At 45.7% G+C, this 22724-nt stretch overlaps 1 protein-coding gene across 1 annotated transcript; it reads left to right on the plus strand.

Annotated features, from left to right (window-relative positions):
• Nucleotides 1-9923: 9923 nt before the first annotated feature.
• Nucleotides 9924-10277, plus strand: LOC311202121 (feather keratin 4-like; the record flags this gene model as incomplete). The annotated part of the gene is made up of 1 exon (XM_084276666.1): nucleotides 9924-10277. One exon carries the CDS (start codon nucleotides 9924-9926, stop codon nucleotides 10275-10277), a length of 354 nt encoding a protein of 117 aa, XP_084132792.1.
• Nucleotides 10278-22724: the final 12447 nt, after the last annotated feature.

Genomic DNA, 22724 nt, shown 5'->3' on the forward strand with positions numbered 1-22724 from the left:
TATCATTTTCTTCTTTTTTTTTTTATTACAGATACTGAAGCTTCCGCTTCCAAACCTGTTTTCATGTATTCATTGCAATCTTTTAACTCCTAATGTATTCTCCTATATGAACTCCTATCCCTATGAAGAGAAGCTGAGGGAGCTGGGCTGGTTCAGCTGTGGGGGGACCTCATTGCAGCCCCCCAGTCCCTGAAGGGAGCAGAGGAACAGGAGGGGAATCAGCTTGTTCAAGGGTGGATAATGGCAGGACAAGGGGGATGGGGTGAAGCTGGAGGAGGGAAGGGTGAGAGGAGAGATTGGGTGGAAGTTCTGTGCAGAGAGAGTGGTGAGGGGCTGGAAGGGGCTGCCCAGAGAGGGGGTGGGTGCCCCGTCCCTGGGGGTGTTCAAGGCCAGGTTGGATGGGGCCCTGGGCAACCTTGTGTAGCTCCAGGCCTGGAGGTTGGTGTCCCTGCCTGTGGCAGGGGGTTGGAGCTCTGTGACCCTTGGGGTCCTTTCCAACCCAGACCAGATTCTATGATTCTATGTCAACAAATATGCAAGACTTGTAATCCCCTTCGTGTCCTGGTGCAGGACAGTTTTAGGATGCTCAATCCTTGGGGACGCTGCACACACCCAAACGAGGTGCAGCATTGCCACCCTTTCCCGTAAGAGTTTCATGTTTATCTCCCTCTGTTTGCAGCAACATCCCTTGGGGTCTGCTCTTGCAGAAGGGTCTCTCCTTGGGGACACAAGGAAGCACAGGGCACTAGACCTCAGGAGTGGGTGTCTGTGGAACACAGGGCAAGGCATCCTGCTCCCCTACATAGCCTTAAATGATTGTGTTGCTCTATTCTATTTACATCCATGTTTAATAAAGAAATAAATCACTATTTTAACAGTTATTGAAGGATTTTCCTCACCTCAGAGACAGAGTCATAGCATCACCACAGCCAGAAGGATGTGCTAGCCTGCCCAGCTCGGGGCTGTGGTGTGAATTTGGGGGGTTGGACCCGATGATCTCTCAAGGTCCTTTCCAACCCCTATGATTCTATGATACTATGAATGCTTCAGAGGGACATGGGGAGGAATATTGTGTTTTTTCTGTTCAGAGGCAAAAGAAAACACAGACCTGCAAGAGTTCACAAAACAAATCACCTCTGTGCTTTAGTATCCTGCACCAGACCTGCACCCTGTAGCTGGGATGAGGAAGGAAGCAGATGGAGTCCATCTCCCATCTCTGTTCCAAGTCTAAACCTTGCAGTGCTTCAGCTCAGGTCAGCAGGGATTTAGAGAAGAAAACCAGCTGATAGTGGATTGCACTGCTTGTGATGCTCAGGAGTGCTTGGAAAATCCTGGCTGTGTGGAGCAGTTGTGAAAGGAAGGTAGTTTTCCAACATTTTTATGACATTGGTAAAACAGGCAAAATGCTGCAGGAAGTGAAACTGTTTCAAAAAGATTAAGGAAGAAGCAGGAGGGTGTTGGCAGAAACCAATAATTGTCCAAAGATGAATAAAACAATCAGAGGAGCCTGGGCAATGACGGGCAGAGATGTGTTTTGTAACCAAATAAACCTGAAATACAAAGGATGTCTCAACTCCCCCCCCAGCAATCCAGGAGATGGTATATAAGGGCTTCTGGCTCAGAAGTCCTCACATCACAGGTCTTTGCTTCTCTTCTTTGTTGATCCAAGTAAGTCTGATCCCTTTATTATTTCTTTTATCAGTAAGTCTGGTGGGTTTGTGTTGCTTTTAACTGTCTGAACTGCTGTGGTGTTTGCATAAAGATGTTTTTCCTTGATATTCTCACTGGCAAACAGGGCAGCTGCAGCTCTGTCCAGCCTGTGCTGCAGCACCACAAGAGATGAGAGGGATTAGGACAAGATGGGGCTCAGTCCTGGTGCTGTTACCCTTGAGCTCAGGGTGAAGGGGACGATGCACTCAGCTGGTGTGGGCAGCTGTGAGGGCACAGAGGAGTTGGGAGATAGGATGGCAGGGAAGGGGGAAGAATAAGGGAGAGGAAAAGCACCTGAGCCTCTCAGAGCACGTCCTGAGCCCTCGCTGCCGCTGGCAAGGCAGAGCGGGGCTGTCTGCACGGCGGCTCCTGAGCAGGGGGTTCATCCAGGCTTCTCGTTGTGTTGCAGGTTCACCTCCCTGCCCAAAGGATGTCCTTCTACAGGAAACAGCTCAGCTCCCGCTGCTACCCACCCTGCGAGGTGACCTGCCCACAGCCGTGGGTGAACGCCTGCAGCCAGCCCTGCGTCACCTCCTGCGGGGACTCCCGTGCCGTGGTCTGCCCACCGCCCGTGGTCATCACCTTCCCAGGGCCCATCCTCAGCTCCTGCCCTCAGGAGAGCTACGTGGGCACCTCATTCCCACTGGAGACAGGCAGCCCCCGGGGGCTGCAGGGCTCCCTTATCTACGGGGACTCCCTGCTGCCATCCTCCTCCTCCTCCTCCTCTAGCCAGGTCTGGAGCCAGCGCTACGGGGGCTGTGGGCCGTGCTAAGCGTGCCAGAAGATGTGGATGGCAGGAGAAGCAGCAGGGGACCTGACAGCAAGACCTGCAGATCATTGTTACCCCTTTCTTAAAGCATTGATTTCCACCTTGTGTTTTTCCTATACTTTGCTTAAAATGTAACCTTTCTGCTCCCAATAAACACCTATGATTGCATCCAAATACCATCATCTCTTGGCTTTGTTCTCCTCCTTGGGGTAACACAGATTTTTCAAATCTATTGAACAAATCCCTTAGAGACCTGGAGATGAGTGTTCTGCTCTGACAGGGTTTACATAATGCCTGTGGATTCATCCATCAGGAAACTGTTTATAACATGCAGAGCTTGTCTGTGTGACTGTTTTAATCTTTACATGGAATCAGATGTTAGACAACTGCCCAACCCTTGGATGATGTTGTGAAGAACTAAATACCCACTCCAAAAGCATCTTAATAGCTCATCCCTACTTCCCCTGCCTTTCTGTGAGGAAAAAGTGTCACTCCACATACCATAAAGAAATAAAAAAGGACTATTAAATTATGGCATCATTCTGTATAACGTGTCACTCCACATACCATAAAGAAATAAAAAAGGACTATTAAATTATGGCATCATTCTGTATAACATAGAGAAATAAGGAGAGAATATTAGTGCACAGCAGAAAGGAGGACTTCCCAAAGACAGTTGGAGACACAGAATTAGCTAATGATGAAACCCCAGGCTGAGATACAGGCAAGTGGAATCTGCTGCTTTACTCCTTACTTTCATATCCAGCTTTCTAAGATCATAAAGCTGCCTCAGCTGGCATCACGAATGCCCAAGAGCTCATATCTTTTGCTATCTTAACTCCTTATTACTGGGCAAAGTAAAGGAGCCTCCTGGCAGAATCCCAAGCAAAAGAGAAGCAGGAATTGAAGCCTGAAGGAGGGCAGCAGAGTCACATCACATCACAAAGAGCAGCTTAGATGACCACAAGGTGCCTTCAATAAAGGAAAATAGATCTAGAGAGCTCTTGGTCAATAGGGAGCAGTGACCCAGCCATGCTCTGGGACCAGCTGGAAGCAAAGGTAGAGAAGGTAAATAAAGCAATTAGGGCAGTTTCCTCAGCTGTTTCTCACTGGAATGCTAACCCTATTTAGCTGAGCTCTGGGTTAACATCTTGCTGCTGTTCTCAGCACCTCATTGGAGCTCCAGATCTGGACTATTGCAGCTTTTTATGTGTAGTTAAATGGAGTGGGTGGAAGGTGCAATGATGATAGAGCCAACTGGTTCTTCATATGGCTCAGCTGGATGCACCCTGTGCTGTATGCTGTGGGAGCTGTGCTTGGCTGGATGCTACTACCCAGTAAGTGTCCTACATTCTCTTGCTCTACTCTCTATGTGTGTGAGTCTGGGTATGAAAATAATGGCAATTCCCCCTTCCATTCCCTGTTTTCTGCCTCCAGTAACTTTCTAGTGGTGCAAACTGGTGCAGGGCAAGGTCTAAAACAGGCATGCAGCATGGGGAAGCTCCTTGCTGAGCAGAGGGCTCATGGAGTAGTCCTGGTTGGTTAACCTCTCATTCCCCTCTCACCACAGGGCTGAGCTGGATGGAAACACCAACTCCCTGTGCAGGAGGGGTTCTTGAATTGTGTTGTTTCATAGAGGGACAGAAAGCAAAACCAGGATGCTAAAATTATGATGCAGCATGATTTATTTATATTTTTTTATGGGTGATAGAGGAGGAAAATTCACAGAAGCAAAATACAGAATCACAGAACATACAGAAAATGTGGAATTTGAGGCTTTTACAATGAGGTTTCTTGTTTCAGGAAGCTTCATTTCAGGTGCAGCATTCCTCTGTAGCTCAAAGTCTGATGATGCAGTCCAGTTTTCATCCATTAACACATCTCTTGACACCAGGCAGTGTCAGGTGGGAAATAATCACAGTATCTAAGTTTTTCCATTAGGATTCCTCTGTAACATTGTTAGGTTGAATGTAGAAGGAGGATTGATACATTTGAAAACTTGGACCATGAGAAGACTACAAGAGCACGTGTATAGCTAAGAAAGGAGAGGTACATAAGCAGCTACAAGCACAATTACAATGCAAAGTGTCAGCAAGAATCAGCCTCTTTGTGTCAGCATCTTACAACCCTCTCTTACTCTTGAGTTTGGATCTTGCATTCAGCATCCTGACTGCTCTTGGTGCAAGTATACTCCTGCTGGGTTTGGCTGGGGCCACACTTTCTAAAGCGATACCCACTGACCCTCTGAGAACAGTAAGGGTAGGAGAACTTGCTTTCCTGTCCTCCCCCATAAGCAAAAGAGCCTCTGTAGCCAGAAGATCCCCCATAACCAAGTGAGGTCCCAACAGCAGATGCTTCTGAGGATCCCACTATGCTTTCCTGGGGGCAGGAGCTGAGGATTGGCCCAGGAAAAGTGATGACAACAGGGGGTGGGTAGATCACTGCCCTGGAGTCACCACACGATGTGACGCAGGGCTCGTTCCAGGCGTTGGCGATGGGCTGTGGGCAGGTCACCTCACAGGGTGTGGAGCATGGGTAGCTGCACAGCTGTCTGTAGGAGGACATTGTTCTCGAATGGAAGTGGATCTGAAACACAGAAGACTCTGTAAAGCAATTCAATAACAGGTCAGAGACTTATGTTCAGGCACTCAAAAGCTTTTGATGAGGAAGCCACCCACTTGAGTAGCTTCCTGAACAGAGATGGTGTGTGTTTCTAGTTCTTGTCTCCCTCTTCCACCTTTTAGTAACACTGTTTGAGTTAACATTTACCTTCTAGCTTTGCCAGACTTTCAACTCTTCCCAACCTTCCTGTGTACATCAAACAATCTACACCTCATATGCCAGATCCTACCCCAAAGGGCTCCATCATGAGCAGCGTTTGGGTCACTTGTGTTCCCTTGTAAAGGAACACAAACATTTCTGTACTTCATGCCACCTCACCCAGCCCCCCCTTCTCAGCAGTTAACCTGTAGGACACAGGGCTTCAAACCTGAGCTTCACCTTCTACTAAATGCAAGATAAGGCTGTGGTTTATTTCTATGCTACCTTTAGGAACTGAAAGTAGCAAATCCTTGAAGCACCAAGGATTGTGGTGTTCTACCAAGAAGCTAGATAATGCCAGCCCCAAGCTCTCTGCAGAGAGGCTAGCCCTGTTAGTGCCACAGTTTAGGTAGGATTCAGTTAAGAGTTATCACTGAAAAAAGCATATGAAAAAGGTACAAAGAATTAAAAACTTACTCAAAGTCTCAGAGGAGAAGTCAGGAGAAGCTGTTGAGGGAGATGTGAGCAGAGCATGCTTTTATACTGCTGCTCAAATAGCCTGGAGGATCTGAGACATCCTTTGTGCATGATGTTTGATCAGATTCAAGACAGGAGTGATTACACATACCACCTCACAGCATACAACCCTTTTGCTCACTGCTTGCAGTTATTAGGCAAGTCCCAGCTTCCCTTTACACCTTACTACGTCACCCCTCTCTCAACTTTTTTGATCAGGTTCAGATTAATCAGATTTCAGCCTCTCTGAAATCAATCCCTGGACTTCACCCTTCTGCAGAAAGGAGAGACAGTTCAGTTAAGATAAAACCATCTCCTTGAAAAGTGTATTATCACTATCTTTTACATTTTAAATCCACTCAGAGATGGGGGACAAGCTGTAAATATTAACCAGGGTGAAAGTCTACTTATTTTGCCTTCTTCAAGTCCCCATTTGAGCTGCTCAGTCAAGGTCTGTTGTGCTGGCACTGACAAGCCAGCAAATCTGTGCAATTCCTCATAAAGCAGAATATGAGCATTTAGTAGCAATATTCCTGATTTTCATTTACACTCCAGACCTGGATGTGTTTCTTCTACAGAACTTGCCATCCCAACAGCCAGAGGAAAGGGCAGTTTATGGTTTGAAGAGAGGTTTCACTCAGGCTCTGCTGAGAGCTGCTGTTTATTCCCCTTGTTATGCTCTCTCTAATGACTTTAGCAATGTTTCCCTAAGATGCTCTAACAGTAACTGTGTTTAGCTGCCTCCAGGGCTTGTCTTCAGTCCAAGATTCAATATTTTTCAGAACAGGGCAACACAGCCCTGGTGTTAGTGAGGTTCTGAAAGGCCTGGAGGTGTTCAATTTTTAAGCTAGAGTCTGGCAGACAGGGAGAGAGATGTATGGTGCTGTTAGGACCATTCCCTTGGGTAGGGAACCCCTGAGCCCCAGTGTCACCAGGGCTGCTCGTGGGCTGCCTGGGGAGGTTTCAGACCAGGAACATCTTTCAGTCCTTGCACCTTTGGTTTGGGAGCTATTGCTGTAAGTTTACCATTTTGGAAGATGGGTACTGGTAGAGCTTGAAAGTGACATAGAGCGATGTTAGGACTGATCCCTTGGCTAGGAAATCCCTGAGCCCCAGTGTTACTGGGGCTGTGAAAGGACTGCTGAGGGATGTTGATCATTGTTTATGGTTCTGAGGGATGTGATCTGTATTCCTGGCCATCAGCAGCCTTCTTTTCAGAAGTCAGCACTCTACCATGCTTGCTCTGGCAGCAGGAACTATGAGCTGGCCCTGCATGCTCCTCAGTCCAAGGGTGATGGCAGCGTGGGTATGTGTTATACAGTGTGCATCATAAAGGCTTGCAGATGGTGACTTTTCACAGCCATTTCCACAGGATAGCATCGACCTTGTAAGCACAGATAGATAAAAAATCACAGATATCCAGATTATAGACAACCCTCACCATCCCTGGCTGTTCATTCATCCCTTCAAGAGTACGCCCTAACTCAGATGACCATTAATATTGCATCAGCAGCATTAACTATCATCCATCTGGCTTTAGAAGGCTTTATTTCCAAAGGTAGCACCAAGGCAAAAGTGTTGCAAGACTTGGAGAGCCCAGTGAGGACTCCTTGCTCGTGCCTTCCAGGTCTGACAGATCCTGAGGGTTTGGGGTTTTTGCCCATGAAATTTATATTTCATTTTAAGAATCTTATAGATCACTGAATACTTTGGGTAGACACCACAGGCAAATTCTTCCCTGACTTCTCCTGCCTCCAAGCTCAGCCTTCCCTGTTTCATTCTATATTAAGCATTTTCCACAGCAGGTAGAATAGTGCTCTGTGTCAGCCTGTGTAACACCCACGTGAAGTGGGAAGTTACAACTGATGGTTTCTAAAAGAGATTATTAAGACACAGGCCAAACGATTTACCAAACATCTCCTGGCAATTAAGTGAGCCTCTGGGAGGAGATCCCGGGCATGTCTTGTACTTGTTAGTGTTATTCATAATGATAATTCTATTATCTCTCAGCTTATGCAAATGAGGTTGGCGCCCAGATACCATGAAAATAGAGAGCTCAGACAGTCACCCCTGTCAGGAACCAAGGAACGAAACCAACTTGTTTTAGGTATGGTGAAAGGAAGGATTACTGTCCCCACTGGAAAGAGCCTCCTGCACTGAGTGCAGAGGGCGGGTTGCCCTCGCCCCAACGCACGCAGGGCAGCCAGGGCGTCTAAAAAACCTCTCCCAAAATTCTTGGCAAGGGATGAGCTGGAAATCAGCTGCTCTAGACCACTGTGCCTTAACTGGGGTATCTTTACCTTGCCCTGGGTCTGGGCTTGATATTATTTTCTATTTCTATATTGTAGTTACCCTACTAGGTTCAGGAGCAAGACCAGGATGATGTCTTGGTTTGTTTTAAGTAGAAAGAAGCATTTCCATTCCCCTTGGATGTGCAGGTTACAGCTCCCAGTACAGCAAGGATGTGGTTCCTTAAGTGAGTTTTGCTGTTGGGAGGGAAGAATCACGTCTAATTTAATTCAGCTCTCAAATTACTAAATGCTTTGAACAGTATTTTTAACATATAAATCCTTTAAGATCATCAAACCTAAACATAAGTACAGGAGGACCCCAGGTCTGACCACTCACTTTGAGTGGTCTGTTGCACCAGGTGAGGAGTTGGGTCCCACTTCCTGGTTGTAAATTTATTCATTACAAACTCCTGTACGTAGGTAAGCCAGGATGCACTGCCTGAAAGGCTCCAACATGATATTTTAAAACAAAGGATGGTTAAAAGCAGTGCTTTTTGGAGTAACTTGAGTGCATGAGACGAATTCCTTGCCAGCATTTCTAAGCAAGGGTTCCCTTGGCCTTTGTCTTGTTTTTCACTAGGGCAGTATTTAATAGTATTCACCAGGAATGAAATGGGATTAAGAAGAGTTCTGTAGCATGTAAGACCCGTTTCCCCTCCCACTATAAGCCCTTCAAAATAGGCTGTAGATCCTCACTCTTAACATCAGAATGATCCTTATATCACAGAGTAGTTTGTCTGTAACACTGAACAGAATGATCCCCATAACTGAGGTGGCTGAGGTCTATACATTTATTCTCACTTATTTAGGGGAAAAAGAGGATTAAAAGGGAGCAGAATGGTGTCTTGCCATGGTTGGTATAAAGATCTCCAAGTTTCATCACCCTTTTCAACTGAAAGGCTTGAAAGATCTTTACAACAAGCATGACAAGGTCAATCATCAGCTCCAAGGGGGAAAAAAAAGTCTATTTTTGCAAACTGGCAATCCTCTGAGCTCTGTGCTGTGAAGCTTGGGCAAGTGGAAGAGGGAAGTTAACTTCTGCAATGAGTAAAAGAAACCAAGGGTGAATCCTGTCCCTATTTTGAGATGAAAGGTTTCCGTCGGCTGCAACAGGGATGTGATACCACTCAGCTAATCGTTGCTTAACAGCAAACAACGTGCAGAGATTCCTCCACCCCTTGACATGACAAATGCTGGAAAGTTTGTTTTGTAACTGGGAAGGACTGCATGCCCAATGTGTGGCTCAGACCCTGGTGCTGCTCAGAGGAACCGTATAAAAGCCCGTGGAGCACAGAGCTCCTCAAACCACTCTTCTTGGCTTCTCCTTGCTGCTGAACTGAGTAAGTCTGACTTAAGTTACATCTATTCTCTGAGTTTAAGAGCTCCCTTTTGTAAGGGTTTTAATGTACTTTTGTCTGAGCACTTAATATGTCTTTGCCTATTCTTGGAAAAGTGGTATTTTCATTCTCAAAAGACTGTTGCTTCTCTCAGCCTCACTGTCTTGGGAGGTTATGGGTGATATCTGGAGAGCATGTAGCTTCAAGGACTGCTTGCATGGTTCAGAGAAGAATGCTTAATGATTTTATCTGTGCTTGGGAGTGTGTTGCAAATGAAGACAATAGATTTTGGGAAAAGTGTTAAGCAAACATTGCTAGGTTAATTTTCAGCTGTCCTTAATGAGGCTTTGCTGACTTCTGGAGGTTATCAAATCTTCATTATCTCTGCATATGAACTGCCATTGTGCTGTATTCTGAGCTGTAGAAGAGCGACTTTCTGAGTATCATATAGGTTGAACACTTGAGGGCTCCCCTTTGCAAGCACACCTGATCCGTGTTCTCCCTACCCTCTGTGTTTCAGGCTTACTTCCAGCCAGAAAGATGTCTTTCAACAAACAGGCTTGCAGCTACTCACCCTGCGAGGTGACCTGCCCTCAGCCATACGCCAATGCCTGGAGCCAGCCCTGCGTCACCTCCTGCGGGGACTCCCGTGCTGTGGTCTACCCACCACCCGTGGCTATCACCTTCCCAGGGCCCATCCTCAGCTCCTGCCCTCAGGAGAGCTACGTGGGCACCTCAGTCCCCCAGGAGCTGGGCAGCTCCTTTGGCTATGGGGCCATCACGGATGCCCAGAGCTCCTTTGGGTCCAGCATCTCCCAGGGTGGTAGGTACTCCTACCCCTGCTACTCCCGCAGGTACACGACTTACCGTGGTGGGAACTGCGGACCCTGCTAAGTTCCATAGGGATTCTCCAGACAGCAGGACACAGCAGGGACCAGAGCAAAGTCCCTGCCAGGGAGTGAGCAGAGGGACGTGACTTTCAGAGGGGCAGCATACCAGGCTGCAGTGGTTGTGCCCAGGAGCTGGGCACACTCAGCCATCCTGAGAGGAACAAGCCCAGGCACTCCACTTCTGTTCCTGTTGGATTAGGTATCTGCTAATAGGATCCCAACTCTGTGTTTGACAGGTTGTTTGCTTGAGGAACATAGAAAAGGCCTTAGTTTAAATTCAAGCTGTTTATAGAAGACCAAACATCAAAGCAAATCAGATCCTGCATATTCTGGCCTTTAATGTTTCATGACTTTTGAGGTATAGTGCAAAACCTCCTGAAAGCCCCACCTTGGTTCTGCCCTGTTTCAAATGGGTGAAAGCCAAACTCAATTCTCAATCCTGCAAGAATGAAGACAGAAGATCATCTTCCAAACTCAGCCTCCAAAGAAGACAACCAGTTCCACCCTCAGCAAACCCTGCCAATGTATTCTGTCCTCTCTGGATTGTTATGTTTTGCTGCTATGAAGTCCTGGTCCTGCTTCAATTAAAGTTTATGTTGCATTACATTTGCCTTCTGGTTCTTTTTCCCCCTCAATGATGCTAAAATAATTCCTCATTTGAGACCTGGGTGTCAATCAACAGCCAAGGACAAGGTGTCCTGGGTGTTGTGTGCATTGTGCACTTATCCACAAGATGTGGACCTCCCTAAAATCTTTTGTAAGGATTAGTGGTGAAAGGGGTGGATTAAACAGTTGTATCATCATAGGATGGCTTGGAGTGGAAGGGATCTTTAAAGATCTAGTCCAACCCTCCTGCAATGAGCAGGGACATCTTCAACTACATCAGGTTACTCAGATCCCTGTCCAACATTGGATCAAAGGCCATCTTCATCTTCCCCCTAGCTCACAAAGAGAAAGGAGTTGCCCTCAATATCTTTGCTATACTTTAAAAGTGTATTTTGTTCTTAGTCTTCTGCTCATTGCCAATGCCAGGGCTAGGAATAGATTTCCATTTTTATCCTGGGAAAGCCTTCAGCTTCTGCTGGCCCCAGACAGAGCAGCAGTGGAGTGATATGAGTGTGGATGGAGCATCATTTTCTCCACCAACTGAAGGGCCAAAACTCTTATTTCCAAAATAACTGAGTACTTATGACTGCAAGAAAGCTGCATTTTGGTGACCACTGGAAGTGTACTGTATCAACTGGAAGAGAAACAAGGGAGCTCAGAGGGAGCTGGGATGGGACAAACACCAGGCCAGTGCTATGCAATATGACTTTTAATAGGCATGAGAAGCAGAGCAAGAACAGCTGCAGTAACACAGGGACTAGAGACAGACACTTCAGGACCCTTTATAACACAAAGCTTGTGCTATTAAGTCACACTTGGTACAAGAATTTCTGCTTTCCTTATTACAGCTGTATAATCTGAGTTACATGTCCTATTTTTACCCCCTATATATGCATTTTAAAGCAGGCAGAGTAAGGCAAATGAGGTTTCCATGACACTTGGACTGTAGTGCTGTGGGAAGCCACAAAACATCATGGAAACTCCTGTGACACATTAAACTGACTATTGTTTAACTTGAGGGGCACTGAGGACACCCTAATATTGCAGTGCACAGATCTTGTTCAGTAACTGAGCATCCAACCCACCCCCCCCCAGGACCGAGTGCAATAAATCTACAGGCAGGAAGGCATCAGCACAAGATGCCAAAAGTATAAAATGGAAGCCAAGCTTATAGGTTGAGTTGATTATACTTTTCTAATAAACAGAAAATTTGCTCCAACACAGAGCTTTAGGACAATGAATGTTTTCTGCTGTAGTAATCTAAATAGGGAGAAAAGGAGAGTTTTGAACAGGAAAAATGGCTAAAAAATTCTGCATGTGTTTCTCTTACTCTCTGCTTTAAAACTTGAAACTTGAGGTTTTGAAAGGAGTTGTCTTCCAGGTGGCTTTTTCTTTTCTTCCTTGAAAAATTCTTTTTCCTTGCTGGATCATGACCAATTTTATCACTTTTTCCCCCTATCTGGATGTGTGTGTGTATAGTTATACAGTTTTCCATCTCTACCTATAAGCCTGTTTTTCTGGGCACTGCTGAGAGCTCACGGCTCCTGCTGTGGTGAGAACAGCAACCTCTCAGCTCTGCTCAGGTTCAGATTCAGTTTCCTATCCGTGATTTCCTGCTGTGTTTTCCAGAACCTGATTGCTCCATGCAGTGAACCCCCATGAAGCTTTTAGCATGGCCCACAGCTCGCTCGGCTGTAGGAGCTGCACCGGCGGTAAGAACTTGGGCTGTAATTTCCCCTCCCCAGTGATGAGTATCCAGAATTGTAAGACCTGCCATAATTCCATGTACCCCCATAACCATTTGAGCCCCCAAAAAGGATGGAGCCCCTTAAGCCAACAGGATTTCCATAGGCCCTATAGCCAAGATAGCCTCCAGAACCAAACGAGTGGCCAACGCCAACCGGTCCACAGCTCCCCACGACGCTTTCTTGTGGGCAAGAGCTAAGAATTGGTCCTGGGAACGTCAGGACAACGGGTGGTGGGTAGATGACGGCTCTGGAGTCATCGCAGGATGTCACACACAGCTCGTTGCAGGCGTTGGCCACGGGCTGAGGGCAGGTCACCTCGCATGGGCTGCTGTATGGCACGCACAGGTCTCCGCAGTAAGACATCGTTCTGGAAAGCAGGTAGGGCTGGAACACAGGGAGGTGGGAATAACACCAAATGCCTTGTAACTGGTGCGTGGCTCCTTGTTGCTAAGGCTGCCACCCACCAGTCTGTTCCTGCTACATGAGTGACAGGGAAGTTTGGAGGGCAGCTGGGTGCTCTGCTAAGATACGTGGCTAGATTACTCTCTAAATAGTCACACTTAAAAATAAGGCAAGTTTCATCCTAATTCCAAGCTAGACCTGATTTTTTCTGGTTTAAAATACTGTTAGAAATTCTGGCTACTTCAGAGCCTGAAGCTGGGTTGCATTGAGAAGCAAAGCCAGCTAGTTGAAGGAGATGATTCTGCCCCTCTGCTCTAGTCAGACCCCACCTGGAGTAACTGCATCCAGCTCTGGGGCCCCCAACATAAAGAGGATGTGGAGCTGTTGGAGTGGGTCCAGAGGAGGTCTATGAGGAAGATCAGAGGGATGGAGCATCTCCCCTGTGAGGACAGGCTAAGAGAGTTGGGGATGTTCAGCCTAGAGAAGAGAAGGCTCCAGGGACACCTTTTAGTGACCTTCCAGTACCAGAAGGGTTCTATAGGAAAGATGGGGAAGGACTTCTTACTAGACCATGGAGAGATAGGATGAGTGGTTAATGGCTAGAAACTGGAAGAGAGAAGATTCAGGCAGGATATAAGGTTAAAAGTTTAAAATTCAGTAGTTGTATATGAAGGAACAAACATTTTATTAGATGCATCTGGCTACATAAGCATCCTAAAAAATAACCTCCAATATTCAAAGTATCTCTGCAATGTGACTGCACAAAGCAGAGGAGAGAATTTAGAGCCCCCCCATGTACTCAATGGAAAGCATCTAAAGCCCAAATGGGTCTTTAAGTCCCACATCACCTCCCCAAACCTACACCTGTCCAAGCCCATTACAGACCCTTGTTTTCATCACATAATTCTAAGAGTAACAAAGCTTTACACCAAAGAGGCAGCAGTCAAAAGAATAATGCAAATCAGACTTACCTGATCCACTAAAGAGAGAAAGTTAGGAGAGGTAGGTAAACAGTCTTGAGCTGCAAGTGCTTTTATACAATCCCTCCAACTGCCTGGAGGCTAAAAGACTTATTTGCTGGCGATTATCTCATTTACTTGCAAATCAGATGTTGTCGCTTGAATCATTCCTTCAATTGCTGTAATTATCCCTCTTGGGGTTAGTTGTTCTGAGCCCCAAACAGTGCGATATCCATCTGACAACCGACTTGGCTTCTTCCTCCTCACTGGATGTAGCTAAGAGGACAAAGTCTCTCTTTTCAGAGAAAGTGTGCAAAATTTATCCTTAAAAGCTTTGGATTCCTTGGTCAAGGTGTTGAAAGAAATCCTGTCCTCCAGCTGGATGCAGAGCTGGAGACTAAACAAATCTGTGGAGTCTCCTTTCCTATGTAGAATTATAACTGCTTTGCACAGTGAAATAATATCACTGGAGAAGGAAGGCTTATGTCATTTTACTATACATGTTTAATTAGGAGACCTTAATTTAGCCTACTACAGGGCTGGTTTTCAAACTTTTTTAAACAATGTAAGCCCAGATTTTCTGTAGAGTAATCCTCTTTTTGATTGATAGGCAAATTTACACCACATAAACCCCAAATAATTCATAAATTTACGATTTTTATTTCAATATAGCAGAGAAAAAAATTGTCTCCTATGACCAAGAAAATAACTTTGACCTGTAGAGCTATGAAAGTTCTGCTTAGAAGGATGATAAGATCATGTTTTAAAGTGAAACTATTACTTATTATCAAGACCTAAAACTGTAGCAACCTGTCATTAGTTTTATTACAGTAGAACTCTGTATCTCCAACGTGTTAATCACATGGAGGCACTTTGAAGTCCTTTATTCCTGTGGAAAAAAATTAGAACAGCCCAGATAAGTGCTGCCTAGAGCTTCCTTATAACCATCCTACATACTATAAGCATAACCTAGGCTATAAAGAACAGGGCTTAAATTGTTAAGGGGGTAGACAGGCACAAGAGGGGAGTGAACTGCAGCAAGGCATGTTTCTGTTGTCCAGCCTACTGTTTCATCCTGCCAACCCAAATGGCAAAATTCCATCTCAGAAAACTCTTTATCCCACCCATCAGGGTCAGCAATGAGGTCACAGCCACCATGGCAAGGGGCCTTCTTGAAAGATTGGGAGAGAAAGACAGGAGAGTTTGTGCCTGGTGAATGAAAGGTCTCTGCCAAGACCTTCATAACCATCGTTATCACCACCAAGGCATCTGTAAGCGTCTGTCATTTCTGAAAGCCAAGACAACTGTGGGTTTGTTGTGACCCTTTATCCTTATCTCAAGGGGATGCTGCCTTCAGCCAGTTCCACAGCAGACTAGGCTGGTGAGATACCACCTGCAGTGGTTAGCATCACCAATTACAAGCACCTAAGCTGCCCTGGGCTCATACCAGTGGTGATCACCTGAGAAATTAAAAGAGAATTAACCAACTCATCCACCACAGCAAGTACAGAGATCTTTGAAAGGGCAGAAGCTTCAAGGGGCCTGTGCCACTTTGACCTAAAACCTGCCAAGTTTGTTCCAAACTGGCAGCCAGTGGGATATCCTTCCAAAAATGCAGAAGAGCAGCCAGAGATTGGAGGTACCAAGCCCTCCTTTTCTGTGGACTACAGAGGGAGTCTAGCTGGCTGGTTTAGCCCTAAATCAGGTGCCTAAAGCATTTTGTCTCACTGTACATGGACGTGTTTCTTTAGGGGAGGGAGAATTGACTGTAAGCCTGAAACATGCAGCAAGAAGCTGTAATGATAAAAAGAATTTGAAATGATGGACAGGGATGAGTCAGTTCCCTTTGACATGGTTGACACCCTTCTGGGGAATCAGCAGAAAATTCCAGGTTGACACTTAAGAACTTGTTATCTTGTTACTTAGCCTGCAAATTCCGGTAATTGTGAGATGCTCCAGTTATTTTGGACACCCTAAAGGGACAGGTACTGCACTGACATCATGAGATGTTGCCTTTCATGAGGAGTTTACCATACAAGCATGAAACAATAGCATGCAAAATTGCAGTAGGCAGATTTATAGAACTAGTAGTGGTAGTTCTATTTAACAATTAAGAGGTGCAAGAACAGCAGTGGCTGTTAAAAAAAACAAAGCTCATGTTAATCCTTTTAAAACTGACTTTAACAGCATTAGTAGTTCCCTTTCTAATGTTTGCCTTCAACAGTCCTGCTTCCTCTGGTCAGTGGTTTGGTCTCCAGCACTTATGAGTCAGCAGCAATAACAAATAAATAATTTAAAGCATGAAAATACATCTTTAGGGATGAGTTTTCTGGGGGAATTCAAAGTTCTTGTAGCTTTGATGGCTGTTTGCTGACTGCAGCCCAGCAAAACTGAGCTTGTTTATATAATGGGGAGCATTTACATTGTCCTTTCGGATCAGAGCAAGCCAGCTCCCCATCCTTGATGCCCTAGATGCCTTGGAAAGGATGGGATGGGCACCCTGGTGTGCAGCCCCTGGCTCAGGACCACCCTGGGTGTGTCCTGGCACCAACCCATAGCTCAGGTTAGACACTGAGATTATGTGTGGCACCAAAAGCTTCTAAAGAAGCACAAGAGCCAGAATTGATCAGCTGTATAATAGCACATTTTTTGTCCTCCAAACACCCATCAATTAGAACTAAATGGTGTCACCACTGGGATGGATCCCAAGGTGTCATTATGAGGAGCCTTCATCTCTGATTGTTTCACAGCTCCTTCCCATTCCTCATTCCATTCCCAGGAAGCTAAATGGGCTTCCTGGCCCAGTTTCATGAACACCACAGGGTCAGAGCAGTGAAAGCCCTGCTGCAACTTTCATCAAGTGCTAGACAAGGGCAACATACAACATTGGAGCATCCTCCAGGCAGCAGGTATGTGCAATGGAGCTTCTTCCACAACAGTGCTGACTCCTGGCCATAGCCACCCTCTCAGCTGTGTGCCTCAGTGAGGGTTTGGCCCATGCTCTTCAGAAAAGAAGCCCCAAAACAAGGTCAAAAAGTTTTAGGCTAAGTAATACAACCATCAGGCTTTCAGTCATAACCTCCTTGGGGAAACATCACCAGTGTTGTGTTTTAGAGAAGAGTGATTAGTCAACAGTGGAGCATCTTAATCCAGCAATTACCAGGATGGTAATAACTCCCCACATCACTGCTCTCAGAGAACCATCACAGTTAACATCTCCTGAAACGCCTGTTCTGAGCAAGCCCAAGACTTTCCCAGGCTGTTGCTCCAGGGATCTCCGTAGTGACTCACCATCATCTGGAGATCATTTTGACACACTGGCAACAAGCTGGTCAACAAGGAGAAAAACATGAGCAGATTAAGTGCAGAAACACAAATATTCTTTATGACAAGGAGTGGTGAATAACCACAGGGCACAGAGCTCTGTCCTGGCCTCTTCTGATGAAGCACAGCCACCATCATCACAAGCTCCTCACCATCCTGGCTTCTCCACATTACTTGCAATATGCCTTTTTCTCTATCCACAGATAGGCTTTGATCTGCATGTAGGTGATGTATAGTGATTAGACAGGATTTTGGATGGTGTCCAGTTCCAGATGTGCATGTTTGAAGGAGGATTTTCATGTTAGATCTCTTTGGCTTTCTTATTCAGTACACACTCATTGCTTGAGAGCCTGGCAACTGACTTGTAGGCTGGTGTAGGGTTGTTACAAGGAGGGAATAAGAACTTACATCACAGGAGGCTCTGCCTCTTCTACATTACCTTGGCAAAATACTATCTTTTGGTTCATTAGCATGTCTCTCTGACTCAAGTTTTGAAGAGAAGCTGCCTTGAAGATTCGCAGGGCTGAATCATGGGCAGAGATTACATCTTGATGAAGGATCCAGCACTGTGAGCACTACACTTGCCCAAATGTGTGGTGAAACACTCCTAACTTTGAAAAGTTGGAATAATTGTTGATATTTGCCAGTCCTTTTAATACACACACAGTATTGGCCTTTGTATTGCATTTTACCACTTCCAGAGACGGGGCATCTTGTCTAGTGTTTTTTCTTGCTGGCAGCTCAAAACTGTCTGTTATTTCATCTGTATCAGGGCATCCAAACTTCAAAACTCAGCTGTGGTGTTTTGGAAATACTGTAATTTATGTTAGATGTTTCAAAAGACATCAACAGACAAGTCTAATCCAAGCTTCTCCATGGAAGCAAGTCGTTTAGCTTGAGGGCAGCAATTATCTTTCCTATAAAAAGTGACATATTAACTACCTACTTTCCATAAAACATTAATGATGGCAAAAAGTGATGAGAAGTGAAACAGCTGGGAAAGTGAGATGCAGCAGACTTGGAGCTGACTTACGGTGTAAACAGCAAAAGAGATTAAGAGGAGGGGCTGGTGCTGGCTTATCACTGGGCTGGTCTCGATGAAGACTTTACCAGGGTTGTGGCACATGGGCAACTCTCCTGGGCATGTGATTGGCAGCAAGGACTCTGAACACCAACCCAGACCACTTTCATGGCTGATTTGTGATGACCTAAGCTTGCCTGGAGCACACACCTAGACTGGCAGGTAGGTTTTGCACTCCCTGCTGAGTTCTCGTCTCATCAGGGTCTGAGTCAGACCGATTTGATGCCACAGGAGGGCAGCAGCCCCACCAACCTCACCTCTTCCCTGCACGTGAGACCAGCCTGCCCCAAATCACATCCCCCTCAGGCTGGGAATTGTGCTAGGAATAAAAAGGAACCTCCAAATCCTCTGACGGAGACATTTATTAATTGCCCCATCAGACCTTCCCAGCCATGGGAAATGAGTTCCTGGCTGTTGCCAAGCATCTTTGCAATGGTAGCTTTGGTGGTTTCTCCCAGACCTGGTTTATTTCTCATGGTTGCCTGTTTCCCTGTGTTTACCTCTCTCCTCAAAGATCTGATTTGGATTAGTTGGGTTTCTAGTGGGGGTAGCTGGAGGGACGATGCTGCTGGTTGTGAATGCACAGCATCAAGTTTTTCTAGCCTGATAGCTCGGGGCTTCACAGAGTTGCTGAGTGGTTTCCCTCATAAAAACACTTGGGCTGCTGGGTTTTTAGACCTTTGAACTACAAAACTCTACTCAATAGAGGGATAACAACTGCTTTGGTTTCTTTAAAATGATAAAAAAGCAGATTATTTCAAAACACAGTCACCTGGAGAGTGAACATGGACTTCTGGAACTACTAGGCTGAGTATTTTGTGAGCCCTTCTCTCAAACTTGGGCTGATTGGAAACAGTCCTGTGTCTTAAACATTAACATGAAAGGCATCATCATAAACCAAAAGAAAAGCAACTTTATAGTGAAAATCATCAGTTTACTAGAAAAAAAAATATATCCTGAGAATATATGGAGATAAACAGGTGTGAAATCATGACCATTCTTTTTTCCAAATCACTTATTACAGTCTTGGGGAGTATAACCCAAGTAATATACTATTAACATTATATTAACATACCACTTTACATGTGTAATACATCAGGTGTTTGTGAAGCACCCTGACTCCCTTTGTTCTAGGGAAGTCTTGGGATGTTTCTGGGTGGGTATAATTGCAAGAATGACATGCTATTTCCTAGGCACCAAAACACACCGTGGCTTAAATAAGCAAACACACGTAGGCAGCCATTATGGAAGGAGGGAATTAACATCATCTTTAGTATAAAAACAGCATTTGAAGTTTCTTGGCATGAGGAGGACATACCTGGTGTCCTAAACGGCGTCTGCCTGGAGGGATCCGCTGGTGGCACCAGCCGGGCAGACGTAGTTACCTCGGGGTTAGACCAGGACATCCAGGAGCAAGTAAGAAACTGGTGCTCCAGGTCCACCCGTGACTGTTGACACTCACAGGGGAAGAAGAGTTCTTTGCAAAAGCAGACTAGAAATGTTTTGATGCAGAAATATGAAGAATATCTTGAATCTGGCTCAGTTCGGCTTGTTTATAGAAAAGAAGGCTTCCAACTAGGTTATGAGCTAGGACAGGGCACTCAGAACACCACATTTTGCCATAATCTAGAGGTGTTTGCCTAGAAAATGCACTGTTTCTGCTCACTGATTTCCAGACTGCCACCTGGATTATACAACTGACACCCTGTTTTCACGCATAGGCCCACAGAGCAGAGCCATATCCTTAAGGTTACCTGGGTATCAAGTTTTCAGTGGTCTAGGAAAAGCATCCAGGCTATCTTCTGTTCCCCTAATGCAAGGCTGAGTGTGACCAAGAGAGCATTGCAAATAAGTAGCAGAGGAAAAAGGAGATTCAGAAGGCCAACGGTTTGATGCAGCAGCATTTTAATGTAAATGCAAAGTGGAGTAAACATTTGCAGAAAGAATAATGGAGACTAGAAAAAGCATATTTCTAGAGACAAGAAGAGCTAAAACCAGTTACCCATTCCAGTGTGACCCGTTTCATGGAGGTTTTCACTTTCCTCACTCTTGCTGAGCCTGATGTTCCAATCCCTACGTGTGCTTTGTTTTAAAACCATGGTCAATGTCAAACTGGGTAGAGAAAGTTAAAAAGCACAGACATAAGATGCAAAGCCACAGGAATAAAGAAAGTATTCACCTAAGCTAGAGCTCTATATAGGAATTAAATGTAGGGTACTGGTTTTCAGGGGCGCTTCCCTCTCCAGTAGGGAGATGGAGATCACATGCCATATCCTTTCATTTCTTTGCTTGCTCTTTTCCAATGACTATTCCTTGGTTTGAGTTGATTAGATCTTCTTACAGAAGCCCCTCTGGCAAGGATGCTTCCAGCGGGTGGAATAGGTGTAGGAGCACTCCGGCACGCAGGGAGGAGGGCACGGAGGAGGGCAGGGGGGAGCACAAGGAGGGGCACACTGTGGAGCACACTGAGGAGCACACTGAGGGACACACACGGGCTCACACTTGGTGGCAAACTGCGGGGCGCAGCGGTCGATGCAGGGCTCCACACACTCGGCAACCTTCTGCCCTGAAGCAATCCCCACGCCTGACTCCAGTGCGCCGGCCAGCTCGGCTGACTCTGAGGAGCCCACCACGGTTTCCTGAGGGTAGGTGGTGAGGATGGGTCCTGGGAAGGTCACCACCACGGGAGGTGGGAAGATGATCACACGTGAGTCTGGGCAGGCGATGACACAGGGCTCGTTGCAGGCGGCGGCACGGGGCTCGGGGCATTTCGTGTCACAGGGGACAGAGCAGGGCTCAGGACACACAGTTTTCTCACAGGACATCTTTTAGCTGTGCTGTAGACCTGCAAGGCAAGGGAAGGAGCAAATATAAACCCAAAGGAGCCAGTAGGACAGGATCAATAATACTTGAGCTAAGCTCAAATAAGCCCTGAAGAGACACAAGTTGGCAGGTAGGTTGATACCCATCCTGTTCTACTTGGCTTTGCTCTTCTCTGGGGCCTTTTAGAGCTCAATTCCTTCCTGCAGACACCAAACAACCTCTTTGGAGCTGCTGCTTAAATAACATCCACTTTCTTCTATGTAATTTGGACTCCAGAGGTGGAGTTCAGTAAAATCAGGGCAACACAGCACCGAGCATTGAAGAAATGGAAAACACATGAGAGGTTTTACCATAGAGGATTTGCATATTCTCTCTAAGCAGGCAAGCCAGAAAGGGGTATATAATCCCTACAGTGTGCATAAGGGAGTCAATGCCATAACAATACCAATAACCTTTTGCAAGACGACAGGGAAAAAGCTGGAGCCCAGCAAAAACCTGAATTCAGGACTCCTGAATTTAAATTTCAGAGGGAGTAAAAACGTTCACAAACCTGGACTGAATCCTACACCTTCTTCCTTTCTTTTGAAATACGTGGAAGCTTGGGGAGGTAACTTGGGAATTGTCACAGAATCCACACAACTCAGTGTGTCATCTCAAACTCCCACAAACTCCAAATCAAAGCACCGATTGAAGGAGCTCGTTCATCTGTTGTTTCAGATTAAATGAAATATTTTCATTTCATTCAAAGTGATTACTTGTTTTCTGGCTGATATTAGAAAAGCCTGGGTGGGGCTCAGTTTGACTCAAGCCATTTTTCTTGGATTTCATTTTCTTTTGTTGTTTTTAGACACAATGCCAATATAGTCACTATTCACCTAAACTTCTCCTGACCTTAAATCCTAATCCAGACACTATCTTCAGGTTCCCACCCTTTTTCATTCTACTACACCTATTAATTCTATGTTCTCAATTTGACCTGCAAATCCCTCAGCAGAAAGCAAGACAGAGAAAAGGGATAGCTGGAAAACAGACCTGAACACATAACATACAGTATACGACATATATATAGTGGATAATATATTCTTACACAGCCTGCTGAATGTTTTGCATACGACCACTGCTTTGCATGAACAGAATAAAACCACCCAAAGCAACTTCCCAAGGAATATATGCCTTAAGTAGATATTTTCTGGGCTCACGCTTCTTCCCAGATGATTTAGCAAAGCCCTGGCTGTTCAGACAGACAGTGATGAGAGACCCAGAGGGTCCTGGGTGGGACATTTCCAAAGTCAGACCAGGAACCCTGTAAGGTCACATCCACAGAGATGTTCTGTCCTAATGGCTGGCTCTGCTCCGAACAGCAACTGCAGCTACATCACCTTCTCAGTATTTATATAACCTATCTCAATACTTATACATGATTCCTCTGTCCAATATTAGTTCAAAAATGCAAGCCACAAGGTCAGAACAAGACTGCCAGGTGTATGCTGCTGGGTAAGATATTTTTA

Source organism: Gallinula chloropus (assembly GCF_964237585.1).
Source record: "Gallinula chloropus genome assembly, chromosome: 29".
NCBI lineage: Eukaryota > Metazoa > Chordata > Aves > Gruiformes > Rallidae > Gallinula > Gallinula chloropus.